This window comes from Sorex araneus, chromosome 8 (assembly GCF_027595985.1).
Source record: "Sorex araneus isolate mSorAra2 chromosome 8, mSorAra2.pri, whole genome shotgun sequence".
Classification (NCBI taxonomy): Eukaryota; Metazoa; Chordata; class Mammalia; order Eulipotyphla; family Soricidae; genus Sorex; species Sorex araneus.
The window spans coordinates 5499570-5518703 of NC_073309.1; the positions used below are offsets into that span (position 1 = coordinate 5499570).

Here is a 19134-nt window from a genome sequence, read left to right on the forward strand (position 1 = left end):
CCAGCACCCATTATGAAGAGTGACAACCTTTTTTTTCTTCTTCAGTTTGTGGCAACTGGGACAGAACCTGCTGAAGCCCCCGGCCCCTCCGGGGCCTGCAGATAAGCACTGCCTGGGGAGACGGCAGAAGTCAGCGAAGGGTAAGAGTTTCCTAGAACTGCGTCTGTCCTTTCTCTGTCTCGTGTAAGTCACCCCGAGTTGCTGAAAGCCACGGAAATAGCTACACCCGTTTCCTGATCAAATAGGAGCTCGTCAACTCTTTTGCCATCATGTTTATTTTCAAATGATTTTTCCATGTTTAGGGGGACGGTTGTTCTCCCCGGATGCTTTTGCAACGGTGTTTGTCTTTGGGGAGCTTCATGGCGAGAATTCTGACCAGTACTCTAGACTTTAGGGTGATGGTGGTGTTGAGACCATAAAACTGAACTGGGCAGGAATTTCCAGAGCTCCTTGCTGGAAACACTGGATTCAAGTGTGAGAATTCCTAGTATGGGATTGTGTGAACCAGTGAGAACGGTTTGACTCTTTCATAACTCTCTTTCTGAGGTGTTGCCAGTTCCTTGGTGGTTTCTTTCCTCTGGAGGACAAAGGAAGGCTAGTTACTGAGGTATTTGAGGTGGATGACTGAGTCCCAAACTTTGGTCCCAGAGATTTCTATGTGTGAAAACCAGACCGATACCTGCCATGCCATTGGACAGGGTGTTCTCTGGGGTCCCGAGACATAGGGGAGGCGGCAAAAGTGAGACGCAGAGAGGGACTTCCAGATAAGGCGGGGAGGGGGCAATTGGTTAGTGTCATCAGGTCAGGCTGGCCTTCGTTATCCGTCCCCCGGCCCCTGCGGGGAACCTGGTGGATACTCAGGTGGATGGCATGTGCACTGGGGAGCACTTCTGCTGTGACGGTGAAATGTGCTCGTGTTGGATACCAAGAAGACGAAGAATAACCAGTGTCCAGTGCATCCTGTGGCCATCTGTGAGGAGATCCCTGCACCTCACCTCGCTGGATTCTCACACTAACCCCGAGAGACTGTAATTCTCACTGCCCACTCTGTGTGAGTGTGTGAGGCAGCAGGAAGCTGGCCGGTGGGCGTTAAAGAGGAAGAGGAAGAGGTATGGGCCGGTGCTCCTAACAAACCACAGTGTTGTGAACCAAATTCAGCTTCGAGAACTGGATCATAAACACTCCACAACACGGTGAACCACTGTTACCTCAGCAGACTAGAACAAAAGTACACACAGGGTTGTCAGCCAGTGTTACCTCAACACATTGGGACATAAATACACAACAGGGTTGTCAACCAGTATTATCTCAACACATTGGAACAAAAATACACAAGTATTGTCAACCAGTGTTACCTCAACATGTTAGAACAAAACTATACAATAGTGTTGTCAACCAGTGTTACCTCAACACATTAGAACAAAACTACACAATAGTGTTGTCAACCAATGTTACCTCAACACATTAGAACAAAAATACACAACAGTGTTGTCAACCAGTGTTACCTCAACACATTAGAACAAAAATACACAACAGTGTTGTCAACCAGTGTTACCTCAACACATTAGAACAAAAATACACAACAGTGTTGTCAACCAGTGTTACCTCAACACATTAGAACAAAAATACACAACAGTGTTACTTCAATACATTAAAACATAAATACACTACAGTATTGTCAACCACTGATTGTCCGTCAAACTAGAACATTAGTACACAGTGTTATGAACCAATGTTAGCCCAGCAGACTAGAACATAAAATCACAGTGTTGTGAACCAATGTTACCTCAGTAAGTTAGAGCATAAATACACAACAGTGTTGTGAACCAATGTTTCCTCAGTAAGTTAGAGCATAAATACACAACAGTGTTGTGAACTAATGTTACCTCAGTAAGTTAGAGCATAAATACACATCAGTGTTGTGAACCAATGTTACCTCAGTAAGTTAGAGCATGAATACACAACAGTGTTGTGAACCAATGTTACCTCAGCAAACTAGGTCATAAATATACAGTATTGTGAACCAATGTTACCTCAGCAGACTAGAACATAAATACACAACAGTGTTGTGAACCAATGTTACCTCAGCAGACTAGAACATAAATACACAGTGTTGTGAACCAATGCTGACCTCAGTACAAACTGAAAAATAAAATAAAGACACAAGTGTTGAGAACAAGTGCTACTTCAGTACAAACTGAAAAATAAATAAAATGAAAAAATAAATGAGTGTTTTTTAGAAGTTAGTTTTTGAGCTAACGAAAAGTAAAGGAAGGGTCTGGCCTCCCAGCCTTAATTCCTCTGTGGCCTGCCTCTGATACTGAGTGATTCTTCTTTCTCTACCCTACGACCCAACAAATGCTAAGCCACAGAAACCTTTCAGTCTGGGCAGTTCAGCCAAGTGAGGCTTCGAGCCTAGTAACAGAGTTCCTCTTTGTGCGGATGACTGCCTGGGTTGACCTCCCTCTTTCTTAGGCTGGTGGCAATTCATTCATTTGTGATTGTTGTTCATTTAAATCACTTGTTTGACCTTTGACCACTATAAGTTTCATCTGATTTAAATATATTATTTTGGCATCAAAAATGACCAACAGGGGCCGGAGCGATAGTACAGCGGGTAGGGCGTTTGCCTTGCACGTGGCCAACCCGGGTTCGATCCCCAGCATCCCATATAGTCCCCCAAGCACTGCCAGGAGTATTTCCTGAGTGCAAAGCCAGGAGTAACCCCTGAGCATCGCTGGGTGTGACCCAAAAAGCAAAAAAAAAAAAAAAAAACACCAAACAAACAAAAATGGCCAACAAATACCCAAAGCTTTAGATAAACCAAGCCAGACAGGCTTGAATCTCTATTCACAGAACTCGTACAATGCCTGTCCCCCGGGCACTTGTAAAGGAACACTTACGCCTTCAATCTAGCTCTCGCTATCACAGGATTGTTGCTGAGATGCTGATCTTAACATGACCATCAACTTTGATTTTTCCACTGGCAGGAGAACAAGCTAAGCTCTTCGCTTTTCATGTGTTACCGCTCCTCCACAGCTCTCAGCCCATTTAAGGCTCTCCCTCTCTCCCCACCCCCGCCACGTTCTCAGCGAGAGACTTTCCAAGGCTTAAACGATGAAGCACACACAGTGGCTGGAAGGCGTGGGAGCTTTCCACAGTACACCCAGAAGAAGGATTTTTCTTTTTTTTTTTTTTATCATTTGAGTGAGTTGTATTTATTCTTTTCTTTCTTTTTATTTTTTCAGGGTTTTAAAAAAATTTTTATTAATGAATCACCGTGAGGTACAGTTACAAACTTATGAACTTTCATGTTTGCATTTCATTTACATCCCTCCACCAGTGCCCATTCTCCTCCACCAATGTTCCCAGTATCCCTTCCACCCCCACCCCAAACCCCACCACCCCACCCTGCCTCTGCGGCAGGGCATTCCCTTTTGTTCTCTCTCCTGTTGGGTGTTGTAGTTTGCAATAGAGATATTGAGTGGCCTTCCTGTTCGGTCTATAGTCTACTTTCAGCACACAGCTTTCAAACCGAGTGGGTCCTCCTGACATTCTCTACTAGGCCTTCCCTTCTCTATCTCAGCTGCCTTTTCCCCCAGCATGTGAGGCCAGTTTCCAAGCTGCATGGCAGACCTCCTGGTTCTTATCTCTACCACTCTTTTTTTTTTGGGGGGGGTCACACCCGGCGATGCACAGGGGTTACTTCTGGCTCTGCACTCAGGAATTACTCCTGGCAGGGCTCAGGGGACCATATGGGATGCTGGGAATCGAACCTGGGTCATATCACAGAGAGTGATACCCTCTGTGCTATCACTCCAGCCCCTCTACTACTCTTGAGTGTTAGGAATCTTCAAAGATGATAGCAAGTGTATCAAAGAGACATCAAAGAGGATGTTACGAGGGTCTGGAGTGGAAGGGCAGGTGCCTGGCCTGTGCATGGCCCAGGGTTTGCCACCTGGCACCATGGCATGACCCTTACTTAAAACCAAGGAAGCAAAGAAATGAGCTCACAGATTTCTTCTCTCTTGGGCTGGACATTTGCCTTCATGCCTTTCTTTTGAAGTTACCAGGTAATCACACCCATTTCTTCCCCAGTACTCTCGGACTCAGAGGAAGAATGCTTAGCATTTTTAAGTTTTTCTTCCTTATATTCCTGTGTATCTTGGCTGAGAGCTTCCTCTTTTCTTGGTGGATGGATTTCTGGCAACAGTGGCATGGAAAATCTTTGAAAGAACTGTAGAGGAGGACTCGAATATCTGATGTTGGCCTCAGTTCACCGTTTCTGTTCCCAAGAGGACGGCCTTGCTCCTCTCTTTGGGGTGGGCCTTACATGGAGAGCTCACCCCCTGCGTGGCAACTTGAGGTGAAATGTGGTCTTGGGCACGGGGGCCATGTTGCTGGCCCATGAAAAATGTCTCAGGCAGATAACTCTGAGGTTATTTTTCTCCTTCTTTGCCCCGACCCCTTTCTTTGAATGGGTGAACTTGCTCTATCGAGGAATGATGTCTTTGCTATTCCTACGAAATGGCCTGCAACCTAAAGCAGAAGCCTTGGTTATTACTGAAGCTTTTCAGACAAGTCATTAGGGGATCATGCAGTCTGTGTCTGATAAGCACCCAAGGCTCAAAATAAATTGGTCCATTGAAGTTATTGAAGTTACATAGAGAAAACATCTTTCTTAATTTAAAGTGGGACATGCTCAGTTTAGAAATTGTATAAAATAAGGAAAGCATGAAGAAGGATGTATAATTTGCCAGTAAAATCTAATCCCCAGGGGCTAGCATCTATTTGCTATTAAAATCAGGTGTGCTTATTAATAACTGCATATCTGCAAACCTAGAACAGTGCCTGGGATGCTGCAGATTTAGTATTGACGGTCTGTGGAGAAAGCTGCATGCGCATTTCATTCGAGCAGATGCTGTTTTGGTTTTGATTACTCTGAAAGTTGTGCGGGTTGCAGACAGAAACAGCATTTATTTGTTGTAACACAGTCTTGTGTGGGACTCACTTCCTCTGGGTGTTTGTGTCGAGAGCCTGTTGCCTGGTCTGGCTTACATAGAACAGCACACGTGATTGATATGACTGTGATTTTTAATGTGACACATGGATGAGTGGGATAATCCCGCCACGCGTTCATTTCCCTTTTAATCTGTCGTGTGCCGCCAGACGGCGTGGCCGCGGGGGTGTCAGAGAGAGCACTGTCCTTGTGGGGCTTCCCATGTGAATTCTCATCCCGACTTGGCCGTTTTGTAGCCTTAAACAAATTGCTTAATTTCTCAGAGTCTTAATTTCCTCACCACTAAAATGACACAGTGGGAAAAAAAAAGCATGCCATATGGTTATTGGAGATGAAGACATGTATAATGGGAACATCTCACTAGATAAATGTTATCACAGAGTGAGTCTCAGAACATTCTTTTTTAAAAAATTATGGCTTGCGCTGGAGAGATGGCACAGCATGTAAAGCACTTCCTGTGCATGTATGTGGATCATCAGGGCTCAATCCCTGGTACTCTATGTAGTCTCCTGGGCACCGCCAGGAGTGATTCCTGTGTGCAGGGTTGGAGTAAGCCCCCAAGCACTGCTGGATATGATCAGAAAATCACAACCACCACCAATAATAAGAATAATAACTACAATAACAATAATAGTAATAATAAATCATGACCTATCATGCCATATGTTTTTGTAAGTGAATAATCTGAAGGTTAAATGCTCTCCTGCCTCTGAACACCATCCCCCACATGGTGTACTTCTAAAAGAGAATAAATACTAAAATCAAGCATGTTTACTTTTCAAAAGGAACCCACGGCAGATGAAGGCTTAGCTCATCCCAGATGAATTCCCACCCTGGAAAACTGCTGTCACCTGAATCTTCTCCTCATTGTTCTTTGGGTACTCAGGGGAATTCTCCTCTTTCCCCGCAGACATATGATTCTTGATTTTTGAGCAGTTCTTGGGGGAAGGTTAGCGTCCCCTCCTCTTTCCACATCCCCGTCTCCTGAGCATCAGCGTGCCACTGGCAAGATAGTCTACATTTTCGCAGCATTTCCCCTGAGCAGCAGACTCTGCAGCGCCCTGATACCGCCCTGACTCACAAGGCATCACCCAAACTTCGGTGAAGGGGGACGTTCTCCAGGGCCACCTAATTTCACACACGAGGAAACCAGGTTAGTGGGTGAGTGCTCACTCGCTCTCGGAAGCTCGACTACGGCCAGGCAAGGAGAGAGGACGGTTACATGTGCCAATGGCCAGCAGGTTCCTGGGGTCAGCCTGTGCTGAGAATCGGGGGCTAGGACTGAGGGGCGTTGGTTTGCCCAAGTCCCTGTTCCCTTCACTGCCCTGAAGGAGCCAGAAGCCAGGGGCGGCTGTCTCATCTCCCGGAGACTGGGCAGGGGCTCCCGGAAGACGCACACCTGGGCATAAACGTACCCATTGCCCCCAACAGTCTTCCCTGTTGTCCAAACTCACGCCCAGCGGCCAGAAGAAGGCTCCCGTGTACGGCTCCAGCTCCATCTGTTTGGGGCCTGTTCAGGGGTTCAGCACCCCACGCGCGGACAGCGACCAGCCGCCGCCAGACCCAATGGCCTGTGCCCACCAGCAGCTGCAGGACTGCGCCCTGGCCAGGTTCAGCGCCTGGGCACAGTCGGCCATGCCAAGTGTGCCCTGCCCCGGCTGGTCCCGGGAGCCCCACCCAGTGCTCTACCATCACCCCTTGTCCGGGAAGCCAACATCGAGTTCCAGAAAGGGGTGTGGCTAAGTACCCCTTTTCATCTAGCGAATGCACAAAGGCAGGGCAGGTCCCTCCAGAGGCTCCAAGTGGGAAATCTGTCGCCAGCCTCTGTCCCCTCGGCCAGTGGTCGCTGGTGCTTCTTAAGGCAGGGTTGGGGGGAGGGTCTTAGCTTGTGGTTGTCTCTCTCCCTCTCTGCTCCCCCTGCATGCCCTGCTTCCCCATGGCACTGTGATGTGCCTTCTACTCTTCCAATCCGGATACACTGGGATGGCCCTAACCCAGGGCTAGCGCACCGTTATCCTTACACCTGCCGATCTGTCCAACCTGGGTCCTCTCTCCCCAAATCTCTAGGCTGGCGTTCTAGCCCCCCTGCTCTGAGACGGCCACTCCTTTCCGCTACACGGGGCCTTACAAGAGGCAATCAAGCCTAAACTGGGGCAGGGTGGAGGGGGTGGGACTTTAACCCCACATGCCTTTAATCCAGCGTGAGCTTGTAAGCAGATGAGAGAGGGGGGTGTGGGCCTGCCTGCATGTGTGAGGCCCACAAATCAACCTCAGCACCACCTGGTCCCCCCAAGACCTCCAGGTACCTCCCTGGTGGCCTCCAAGTGCCACTGGGGCTGGCCATTTGGCCCAGGCACCGAGACCATCACCCTGCGCTGCCAGGCCCAGCGATGCCGAAACAGCCCTGGAGCCTGAGCAGCACCGGAGAGCAGGACAGAGGGGTGACCCTTCTGCAGGCCAAGGAGAGCCTGGCCGCTGCCCCCTGACCACACTGTGAACACGCTGCTATTGGACCTCAGTCGTCCAGGACTGCCAGCAGAGACATTCCCTTTTCGGAGACCCCCGACTCCTGTTTCTTTGTTGGGGCTGCCCCACCAACCACTAGTCTGCAGAGAGCCTTCCTCTGGTGGGCCGACGTGGAGATTCCAAGTAGGAGAGACTCTGAGGGTCACACTAGCCCCCTGCCCCAGCCTGTAGGAGTCCAAGACCGCACCGAGCACTGAGCCACAGAGCAATTCTCAGATCCCTTCCTTGGGAACTGCAAACAGCAGGTCAAGGGGATGTTTGGGTGTGTTCTGGGGGTCCCGTGATGATCAGACATACAAACACTGCTGAACTTACTTATGGAAGTATAAAGTAACATAGTATGAGACTAATACCCAAGGACAGTAGAGAAAAGGGCTTCGAGTCTTAGTCCAGGGTTGGAAGCCTGCCTCAAGTGCTGGGGGAGAAGGCGGTTGGGATAGAAAAGGGACCATTAAGTCAATGATGGCTGGAGGGGGCCCTTGGGATGGAAGATGTGTGTTGAAAGTAGACAAAGAATCAAACATGATGGTTTCTTAGTTATCTGTGATTGCAAACCACAAAGCCCCAAAGTAGAGAGAAAGCAAGAAGGAAAGTGCCTGCCACAGAGGTGGGGGGTATGGCGGGGTGGGGATGGTGGGAGGGATACTGGGGACACTGGTTTTGAGAAATGAACACTGGTGTAGGGATGGGTGTTCAAACATTGTGTGACTGAAAATCATGAAAGCTCTGTAACTAGATCTAAAGGTGATTCAATAAAAAATAAATTAAATAAATAAATGCAGATTTTCAATTTCTACTTTTTAAAAAAAAAAAACACTGCTGAGATCCTAGGCCACCTGCTTATCCTTCGACTCAGGAAGATGGGGTTCTTGCATTGGGTGAGAAGGGCAGGTCCCACCCAAAGGGCTGGTGGTGGGACAATCAGCCGATCACCAGGCAGCGGCTCCCTACATCACTGCCTTTGACAACACGGTGAGGCTTGTCTTGATGGCCTGACATCACTGTCCCGCGGTGACGGGGTACCTGGGAGTGATGGGTCATTTGATTCAAACCCAGTTTCAGACTGATAGTTCATAGACATGAACGCAGGCTATTGACTGGAACCAATAGGCATGGGCCAATGATTAGTGGTCAACTGACACGTTTATTCAGGGTAAGGAGTGATTAAAGTGGGCATTGGGGAAAGGGGGGCCAAAGGGAAGATCAACGTTGCGTGGCAACAACTGGGATTCCGGGGGACACGGACTCAGCGTCTCCAAGCTGTCTAAACAGAAACAGATGATTCTCCTTAAAGGGTTCCAAAGGCAGCCATGAAGGGGCTGGAGCGATAGCACAGCGGGGAGGGCGTTTGCCTGCATGCGGCCAACCCAGGTTCGATTCCCAGCATCCCATATGGTCCCCTGAGCACCGCCAGGGGTGATTCCTGAGTGCAGAGCCAGGAGTAACCCCTGTGCATGGCCGGGTGTGACCCAAAAAACAAACAAACAAAAAAAAAACAAAGGCAGCCATGAAGGTCCCAAGGCAGCCCCCGTCCCCAATCGCAGCCACAGGTGAGTCACTGACCTATACTATTCTCTGGGGGGGGGGGGGGCGGGTGGGGGCACTGGGCCCTGGCATCAGTCCATCGCCACCGTCCTGACTTAGGATCCAAAGTCGTTGCCTCTAGGAACGCTGGCGTGATCCCACAGGTGACCCCGTCCAGGTGGCCTGGGGGCTGCGCCAGCAGGAACTCCGACACCTCCTGGATTCGTGGTGTCTGCCGTGGACGCAGGAGAGGGGACTGGGGACATGGGGACCTGCTCTTTGCTGTCCTGAGTTTGATTCTGCCAAGTGATTATGCTGTGCGGTGCCTGGGACATCAGGCTCATTTTATTTTGGGAGAGAGAAACGAGAGGGAGAGAGAGAAGTGAAGCCCCCAGATACGGCCACGCCCTGAGAGAGGACACGGGCATGCTCAGGGCACAGGGTGGGCAAGGAGAGATGGTGTGCCCAGACTTGGGACGAGGGAGGCCCCAGGGGGGACTTGCCGAGTGGCTTCAGGGAGCAGAATTTCGAGGGCTTTTTCGCTCCCCGCTGTCTTCACTTGGGCTGGAGGTCGTTGCTAAGTGGTTGTCAAGGAGAAGGCTATATTTAGCCTTGGAAGTGTCTTTGCTCCCCTCTGTCTTACTGGGGCACCCGTGAGCTATGCTTAGGGTCTTTCTTTGTGTCCTGGATTGGCACCAATGGCTTCATTTTCTTGTCACTCCAGACATGTCTTGTGATTATTGTCGCTTTTACTAGATACGTACTATGTACATTTCTATATTTTGGTCACACCTGCAGTGCTCGAGGGCTATTCCTAGCTCTGTGCTCAGACAGAGCTTGGGGACCATACGTGGTGTCAGAGATTGAACCAAGATTGGCAGCAGCGAAGCAAATGCCTTCACCCCATACTACCTCTCTGAGACTCCAGACATTTCTTTTTTTTTTTTTAAGGCTTTTGCCTCTCCCCACACTTCTTGGTGGTTTTATGGATTTTTGCCCCACCCTGCTATTTCCAGCTAAGGGGCCTGACTCCAGATGCTGTGATCACTTCACTGCCTGCCACAGGATGTGTGGAAGTTGCTTTGCCCCTTTTTTTCCAGTTTTCTGTGAAACAAAGTAATTCTGGATTCCAGTTGCCATGTTTGTGGTCACTGTTGTTTTACATAAATGACTTTTATGTCAAACTTGGCACAGTAGCTGGAATCTGATGAGAAATCAACCTCCGTGAGTGTATATTAATCTAACTGTCGTGGACCTTAAGGGGTCATGGTTGTGTTGAAGTAGAAACTGGCTAGCATCCGCCATAAATAATCACAGGTATAAGTTTATTTTCTTTTAAGTTCTCTTCCTCCCCACCACTTTATCTCTTGATTGTCTGGTCACACTTATTGATCTCAATCACAAGTTTGATCTGATGCAGGAATTCCCACCAAGTGTGCAAAGCTTGATACAAACCAACATAGTTATAACCAACACCCCCAAACATCTACCTCAGTTTCAATTCAGGTTTTATTCTTGTGCAACAAAAATAAGTCAAATTTAATTCCAAGCAGGTACAAAGATTGCAGGGGAGGGAGGGTACTGTTTACAAAACACACTCACCATCTAAAGGGGAAAAGGGACATTTCTTTAAAGAGCAGAATATTCCTCAGATCATTTGCTTTGAAATCTCCACCTCCTTCAAGCCTAAACTTGGAAATGGCAAATTTAGCAGCCAAATTATTTTATCCCACGTACTAAGCAATTAAACAGGAAAGGCCTTTGGTCAAATAAAAAGCCATCTCAACATGTGACTCTCTGATTTTTCAATCTTCAAAGGTAGATAGTTTCTAATAGAGTCCAACAGTCGTGATTGTTGATAATTATATCTACATGTGCATATACGTATATATTAAAAGGAATATATTCAAAGGCATCTAGATAAAATGCATGAAGGAAAATGCGTATATTAAAAAGGAAATTAGCATGTGTTAGTTCTCCCCTAGGAACTTCCTCCCCTGAAAGGTAGGTGTGCCTGGGGCCCCGGGTCTGCAAGAACCAGTGTGTGTCTCGGAGACATGAGCGTGTTCTGCTGTGGGAGCGCGAAGCCTGCCTCCAGGGAGAGAAAGAGCCCTCAGAGGGCAGAGGGCCCCGCGCCTGCCGCAGCTGGGCTGGGACAAACAGCTTTGGATGGAATCATGTTTGAATCACGTAGCACCTAAAATTTCTCACTGAGAGAATCCTCATCGACCACCTGGATCCCCAAATGTCACAAAGATGTGGGGCGGGCGGCTCACCAAGCCTGCTTTCCCGGCTGCTGGGATGTTCAAAGGGAACGGGTCTCTACGGAACAGGAAGGAACGCAGGATTTGTGAGCCCGTGGCGGAAGCCACCTGAACGACCATTTTTTTTTTTTTTTTTTTTTTTTTGCTTTTTGGGTCACACCCGGCGATGCACAGGGGTTACTCCTGGCTCTGCACTCAGGAATTACCCCTGGCCATGCTGAGGGGACCATATGGGATGCTGGGATTTGAACCTGGGTCGGCCACATGCAAGGCAAATGCCCTACCCGCTGTGCTATCTCTCCAGCCCATGAACAACCGTCTTCTAAGCCCCCTCCACCCACCGGTGGCAGCAGAGTTTTCTGGCTCTTCCATTTCTATCCCATGTGGTCTTGTGGGCTTCCTCGCAGGGACACATCTGCCTGCCATCACAAACCACCTGGCTTGGACGAGGAGCACTGAGAGGGGTCCCCTAGGGGATGATAAACTCGCAGATGTACCGCTTGCTGCTACGACAGGCTTCGTCGCTCCACCTGCCCTGGGCCGACTGGGAGAACAGGGCACAGTTCTCCCGCTTGCCGCCGTTGGGCTGGGCCCGGTCCCAGTGGCTGAAGGACAGGGCGAAGCCGTGCACGTCCACAAACTTGCCCTCCGAGTTCATGTCGTTGATGCCCAGCCAGAAGTCGTTGACCCCCGGCAGGCTCCGCTTCCCGTAGTCCCGGAGCGCGTTGATCTCGTCGGTGCTTCTGGGGATGACCAGGGTCCCTCCCCTGGAAATGCAATCCTCGTTGGCCTCGTGGAAGTGCTTCGAGCCTTCTGAAGCCAGGTAGCATTTCTTGTGAACTTTAGTGCCGCGGAGACAGACTGGAGAGAGAGAGGGCGAGTTTGACGTGGGCAGATGCCTCCGGCCTGCCCCAAGCCCCGGATGGGAGCCGGCAGACAGCGGAGGGTCTCTGGGGAGCGAAGCTTGGGGGATGCTGCTTATGAGTGACCGTTTGTGGACGAGTTTGACAGGCCTGTGTCAAACCCTCTAGGCGAATCAGCCCATTTATCTACCCCAGCAATCCCATGAAGGGATCTCATGGCTTCCTCTTAGTTACCCAGACACTGAGGTAGTTGGTATAACTCGAGAGCATTTCATGTGTCTGAGTGTAGCCAACTCAACATCAGCCCGGGTTGGTCCCACCCTTCAAGCATGGCTCAGGCCTCCTCCTGACGTTTTGAAACACATGTGGTGGCCAGTTTGTGTCTCTCCATTATTTGATGAATTTTCCAGGCACCTTTGGAACCATGTGGTATTTCAGAATTATTATTATATTTTTTTAGAGAGAACAGCCTCAATCCCTAACCACCAAAAGCTCGAATTTGCATGTGAAGAGAGAGAGAGAGAGAGAGAGAGAGAGAGAGGGGGAGGGAGGGAGGGAGGGAGGGAGGGACAGGGACAAGGAGGGAGGGAGGGAGAGAGAGAGAAGAGGGAGAGAGAGAGAGAAAGAGAGAGAGAGATTTTTTCATGTGGAAATTTGAACCCATGACTTGTGTTGACCAGGATAAACCAAACACAGAGATAGTTTTAGGGCAAAGGATCAGTGACTCGGCCTCTGATCTTGACTAGCTGTATGGACTTGGGTCTTAATTTCTCTGACCCTCAGTTTCCACTCGTGTAAGATGAGTCAGTCTTCTAAGCCATTGGCGGACTCACACGTTCATGTTTTCAAAGTATTCCAGAGCCTGGTTGATAGAAGGGTCCCCAGCACCCCCTTCCCTTCTGCGCGAGCATCTGGCCCTCCTTACTCTTTCTAAGTCTGTCCCCAGCTGACTCCTCAGTGATCACACCCCCAGTGTCACCAGGCACAGTGATGAAATGACCCTGGGACCTCCGCCCTCCCTGATGTGGGGACTTTCCCATTTGCCAAGTCTCTTGGCTGCTGGGGCTGTCCCTGGAGCTGTGCCCTGTGACTCTTCAGAAGGGGGCCAAGGATGGGCTCCTGGACCAGGGTGGGACCCTGCTGGCAGTGGGCATGAGCCTCCCAGGAAAGGGAAGCAGGGTGCTGCCCTCTGCTGGCCACAGGTGGCTCTAGCCAGTGTCCTTCCCTGGACATCTGGAGCCAGTGAGGCGGGGGTCCCACTGCAACCACAGACAGTAGGACCCTCGCAAAGCTCCCACGGGCTGTTAACAGACAGCTAACGTGCATGGGCTCAGCCAGCAAATGTTCGCTTCAGCGTTGCACCACTGTCCACTCATCGAGAATCCTGAACAAGCTTTCGAGGTACAAAATAAAAAAGCCCGTGTGGGTGCTCCCGGCCCCATGTTTGCAGGAGGGAGCAGACGGTCGCTGTCTCATTTTCCCCAGACAAGCATCTCCCGTGGTTCTTTGCTCCTGAGCACATCTCCACACCTGGCGGACCCTCCCAGGAGCATGCCACCGGGGCCTTGAGGAGGTGCCAGGTCGCCTCTCCTCCCCTCTCTGCTGGGGGCTCTCACCTGTCTGCAGCGCCTGCAGCTCCTTCAAGGCGTTGACTTCTCTCCAGAGCTTCTCCACTTGGGTCTTCAGGTCTCCATCCTTTTCTGGGGGAGAGTTTGGAGGGGGGGCGTTGATAGGAAAGAGGGAGGAGGGACAGTGAAAGAAGAGAAAATTACAACAAAATCAAATACAGCTTTGGAGCCCAGATTCCAAGGCGAGGGGAGTTTGGAAGGAACAGACCCTGGGTGCATGAAGAATCCAGCTGGCAGGTGCTGATCCCCCGTGCTCCCTCTGATGAGGACCCCAGCCCTTTACTGGGGCAGGGGGAGGACTCTCCGTCTGTCATCAAATTTGGAGACCCCAGAGCAAGCTTTGCCCCTCAGAAGGCTTCCCTTTAGGGTCCTTCTTTCTGAACAGCTCCTGTTTGCCTGCTTGGCAACAGAACCACCTCCTTCCTCCTTTCTAGAAGATTGTTCTTTTTTTTTCTTTTTGGGCCACACCTGGAGATGCACAGGGGTTACTCCTGGCTCTGCACTCAGGAATTACTCCTGGCAGTGCTCAGGGGACCATATGGGATGCTGGGAATCGAACCTGGGTCAGCTGCGTGCAAGGCAAACGCCCTCCCCACTGTGCTATCACTCCACCCCCAAAGATTGTTCTGTGGATCCTACCTCCCATTCCCCAAGAGTCTGCCCGCCTTGTAAGATGGTTCTGTGGCAGGGCCAAGCACCTTTGCGGGAGTAAGGGCAGGTGAGCCGGAAGCACCACTTTCGTAGGAGAAATTAGTAACTTATTTAGTCTTGGAAATCAGCCTTCATGACTGATCCTCCACCTGGTGCTAGAAAGTGACACTTTGGCCGAATCAAAACTCCTCTGCACTCAGGGGCTTCCTCTGCCTGGCCGGCATCTGCGCTCTCCGACGGCACTGACTGTAACGGGTTCTAATGAATGACGCGAGGTGTTAAAGGCCACCCACACGGTGCTCCATCAACTTACGTTTCAAGCCCTCTTCGTGGAGGAGCAATACTCTCCCCCCCCACTCTCCGTGGAGAGTGAGGTGACCCGAGCCCCCGTGCCCGGGCAGCCCTACATCTCGTGGCTGTCTCTGTCCACGTTGTCTCAGCACATGGGTCTCACCCAGAGACGGGCCGAGGGCCAGACAGGACCGTTCATTCCCTGCCGTGTTCCTGCCTTGGATCTTTCTAGAGCATCCCATGCCCAAACATGCCAATGGATCCCTGAGACCAGGTGTCCTCCAGCCAGAAACCCTCACCTCCTCCGTTCCCGTGGCTCCTCCGTCCTCAGCACCTTAGCTCGGGAAAGCGGCTGCCCGCAGAGTTGCAGCCTGGGCTCCTTCGGCCCAGAGAGCAGACGAAGGTACTGAGAGCAGAGGTCCGGCTTGGAGAGTTCCTCAGCCTTCCGCTCTGCAGTCGACCCGAACTCTAACCCTAACCCTGGTCAGCTCTGCACTAGCTGTAGTTTCTGGACCTGCCCCGTGTAACTAAGTAGCCTCCACTAAGTGGCTATTAGCTCACAGACATGAGTTAAGGAGAGTCATTACCTGGTGGTTTATTTCTGTTTCCATCCCACGTGGCGATCACCGTGGATGTGTTTTGCTTACGTGGCTACAGGGAAGCACTGTCTCACCATCAAGAAACAATTGTGCTTTAGGCACTGGAGCGATAGCACAGCGGGGACGGCGTTTGCCTTGCACGTGGATAACCCAAGCTCAATCCCCAGCATCCCATATGATTCCCCGAGCACCGCCAGGAGTAACCCCTGAGCATCACTGGGTGTGACCCAAAAAGAAAAAAAAACCACAACTGTACTTCATTTGTTTATTTATTTTTGCTTTTTTTGGGTCACACACCTGGTGATGTTCAGGGCTTACTCCTGGCTCTGCACTCAGGAATTACTCCTGGGGGTGCTCAGGGGACCATATGGAGTGCTGGGGATCGAACTTGGGTCCGCCATGTGCAAGGCAAGCACCCTACCCTCTGTACTATCTCTCTGGCCCCCAAAGAATTGTAATTTAGGACTGAGCTGATTAGTACAGTGGACGAGGCCCTGGCCTTGGATGCAGCCAAGTTTGATCCCCGGCACCTCATGTGGTCCCCCAAACCCCTCGAGGGGTGATTCCCTGAGTGCAGAGTCAGGAGTCAGCCCTGAGCACTGCTGGGGGTGCCCCCCCCAAATAAACAGAAGCTCTCAGACGAACCGGCCAGTGAATGTGGAAAGGATCAACCGTGTTCAATAAGGAAAGTGCCGATCGAAAGGGGTTTCTTGCTCGAGTTTAGGTTAGCTGAGCGTCAGCTGATGAGGGGAGGGCGGCTGGCCGAGTGTGTCGCAGGGGTCTCCTGCCCAGCTCAGCGATGGGGGCCGGGATGGGTGCTGGGTCTAAAGAGGACAATGAGCAAGGGACCCGTCCCGCCACCCCTCCGAGGACTCCGAGCCGGGGTCAGTCTGTGGACAATGCATGGCACTGAGGTCTCCAATCAGAGAGGAACGACGGGAAACTATGCCAAGACTGAGAACAGATGAGATCAAGCCCGACCCACCCACACAGCGAACTATCATGCGGCGGTCCAAAGGGAGGACAGGCCTTGTGAGGTAAATCTTGTAAATCCAAGATCTGAGAGGGGAAGGAAACAAATTTCTCTGCTGAATACTATTGATAGCCGTCTCTTAACTCATTAAGATTGTCCAGTCTTAACTGTTCATTATCTGACCATCCCCTGAGAATATGTAGCATTTCCCAACCGTCAGTTGAGGATACTTCTGCGGAAAGAATCAGAGCTGAGAAGACGGCTTGCACTCTGGATTTCCTAGACTCTTGTACCCCCCTCCCCACCCCCCTCTCGCCTTCTTCACTTCTCTTTTGTTTCTGTTTTGGGGTCACACCCAGCAGTGCTCAGGGACCCTCCTGGGAGGCCTGGGGACATACGGAACCAGGGCAGCTGTGTGCGAGGCAAGTGCCCTGAGTGCTGTTCCACTGCCCTGGCCCCTCTTCCAATAGTTTAAAGGCCTGAGCGTGGGCAGGGGGAGGGGGAAGGAGAGTTTGGCAGTTTAGGCTTCTGGGCTTCACCGATTATAGACTCTATTATCTCAAAGGGGTTGGCAACAATGAGCAAAACATCATGTGTGAGGATTTAAAAAAAAAACATGTCGTGTGTGTGTGTGTGTTGGGGGCTGGGTGGGGGCTGGGATAGCTGCAGGCGTGGCTCAGTAGCAAACACGTGTGAGATCCAGCACCGCACAGTCCACTGAGCACGGCCAGGAGCCGCCCCTGACCGTTGAGCTGGGAGTAGCCCCGAGTGTGGCCAAATACCAAACAGGAAAAATAGTCTCACAAGTCCTGGGAATGCAGCTCAGTGGTAAAGCAGCTGCCTTGCGAGTGAGAGGCCCTGGGTTCGAGCCCGGCTGCGATTTCCCCAGGAGCAACGCTTCATTAAAAGAGGCCCAAAGGAGAGCACTGCTTCAACAGGGAGAGAGAGGCCACCCCGGAAGCCGGTCTAAACTCCTGGGCATAAACGTAGTCCCCGGGTAAAAGGCCCTTGGTCACCCCCCAGGCCCCAGGGGCGCAGGCAGGCCTCAGTCAGCCCATCATGAAGCTCACATGGGGGGGGGAGTCCTTGTCATGTTGTCTTGCAAAGAACCTCACAGAAAAGGCACCACGCTGTTTACCTGCAACTATTCGGGCCTGACGGGTGACATCACACGCCGGCCCGAGTGGTTCTCCAGGCTCTTCCTTGCACTTTCACCTCAACATATTGGTAGTGAATGGCCCTCACCTCTGAAACTTGCTCTTCCTCTGCGCTTGCACCTGATTCAGATCACCCCAATTGCTTGCAAGGGGTTGCGTAGAGATCCAGGTTTCCACTGAACTGTCTTCTGACACCTTGTGGCTTGGCATGTTGCCAGTCGAGAGAGGTCGGGGGAAAATGACCATGGAAAGGCTTACCTATGTTTATTACTACGTATATTCTTGGGCTGCCACAGATATCACGGCCCAGAGCTAACTGATGACAAAAGCAGATGTCACCGTTGCCAACGGCAGCCCTGGGCCGTAGACTCAGGAAGCTTATAGGACCTCACCAACCTGTTTGAAGAATTGCACAGAATCTGCCTCGATGGCCCGTGTTCTATGAGCCAGAACATCCTGTTCACCCCAATCATAAAGCCAGACGTCCCCCTGGCCAGGGGTGGTCTCGCTGAAGGACAGTCTACACGCCCTGCCCCTTAGCCCCAGCTGGGAAATCAAATCAAATTAAAAAAAAAAAATCATTCTAAGATTGATTTTCCTGCGTCCTTTTGCCGAAGTCTCTCCCAGAGAATGACATGGTCCCACCGTGCCCTGATCTGCCACAGCCGCGTGCCGGCGTGGCCCGTCCCAGGGAAGGTCCCCTGGGGCAGAGAGAACGTGTGCGCTGGCCCGGTCACCTGCCAGCCCGGGGCGCGTTACCTTTCACCCGCCGTTTGCTGTGCTTCCGGGATTTGAGCCTGGCAGGGTGGCTGGAGGCCTGGTCCAGGACCAAGGTGATGACCAGGAGGCAGATGACCAGTCGGTTCTGCGCCATGGCTCCCGGGAGAGTCTGAAGGCCAGTCGGCCGGCGCGTCTGCAGGAGCCCCGGGGCGGGAGACTCCGTCACCTCCTCCGTCTGCGGAATGCAGGCGGCTTATAAACAGGAGCCGCTGACGCAAGGTTTGGCTGCCCCCTGGCTCAGCATAAGGGGGTTCCTTGTTCTCAGGCGGTAAAAAAAAAAAACAACCTCTCCATTCCTGCCCCGTTTTCTAGTGACTTGCCCTGTCAAGATCTCATAAGAAACAGACTTTTTTTTTTTTTTTTTTGCCAAGTCCAGAAAGTTCGGGGTCTCTGCAAAGATCCTGAGTTAACGGTCTGGACTCGGAGCCCTGCGGTTTGCTGCCTGTTCTGGGAGCTGGAACCAGCCTCCCGCGTGGAGTTATTTCCCGTGAGAGACTGTGTTCTGGGGTCTGGGGGCGCCCCCAGCGGCACCACCTGTGTGTCTGTCTGTCTGCACAGCTCAAGAGGCAGCGAACGAGAGTGGAGATGGTGGGAGAGATCGCCCTCGGGGACGCAGGAGGGGCCCCCGCCTCACGACTCATCACGCATCACGTTCTTCGGGGTTTGGATTACGGCGCCAGTGAAACTCGAGGAGGTGGGTGATTTTCAGAAGGACCCATGGAAGGGACCCAGACCCCACAGGCCGAGTGCTGGCTTTGCATGCAGGGGGTCTGGATTTGGTCCCCAGTGCTGCACAGCCCCTGGGCACCATGAGGAGGGACCCTCCCCCACCCCAGCTGGAGCCCGAGGCTTCATGGG

The 19134-nt window shown here is 51.4% G+C and overlaps 1 protein-coding gene across 1 annotated transcript; it reads right to left on the reverse strand.

Annotated features, from left to right (window-relative positions):
- Positions 1-10886: 10886 nt before the first annotated feature.
- Positions 10887-18425, reverse strand: CLEC3A (C-type lectin domain family 3 member A). Its single transcript, XM_004600510.2, has 3 exons — positions 18256-18425; positions 13814-13897; positions 10887-12195 (listed from the first exon to the last, which is right to left on the reverse strand). Exons 1-3 carry the CDS (start codon positions 18368-18370, stop codon positions 11804-11806), a joined length of 591 nt encoding a protein of 196 aa, XP_004600567.1. The 5' UTR covers positions 18371-18425; the 3' UTR covers positions 10887-11803.
- Between the last annotated feature and the right edge of the window lie 709 nt (positions 18426-19134).

Excerpts from the sequence above, each read along its gene's own strand:
- CLEC3A (XM_004600510.2), bottom strand. The coding sequence starts at position 18,370 with ATGGCGCAGAACCGACTGGTCATCTGCCTCCTGGTCATCACCTTGGTC. Across the intron at positions 13,898-18,255 it reads CAGCAAACGGCGGGTGAAAG|AAAAGGATGGAGACCTGAAG; the intron begins GTAACGCGCCCC and ends ACTCTCCCCCAG. Across the intron at positions 12,196-13,813 it reads GCTGCAGGCGCTGCAGACAG|TCTGTCTCCGCGGCACTAAA; the intron begins GTGAGAGCCCCC and ends CTCTCTCTCCAG.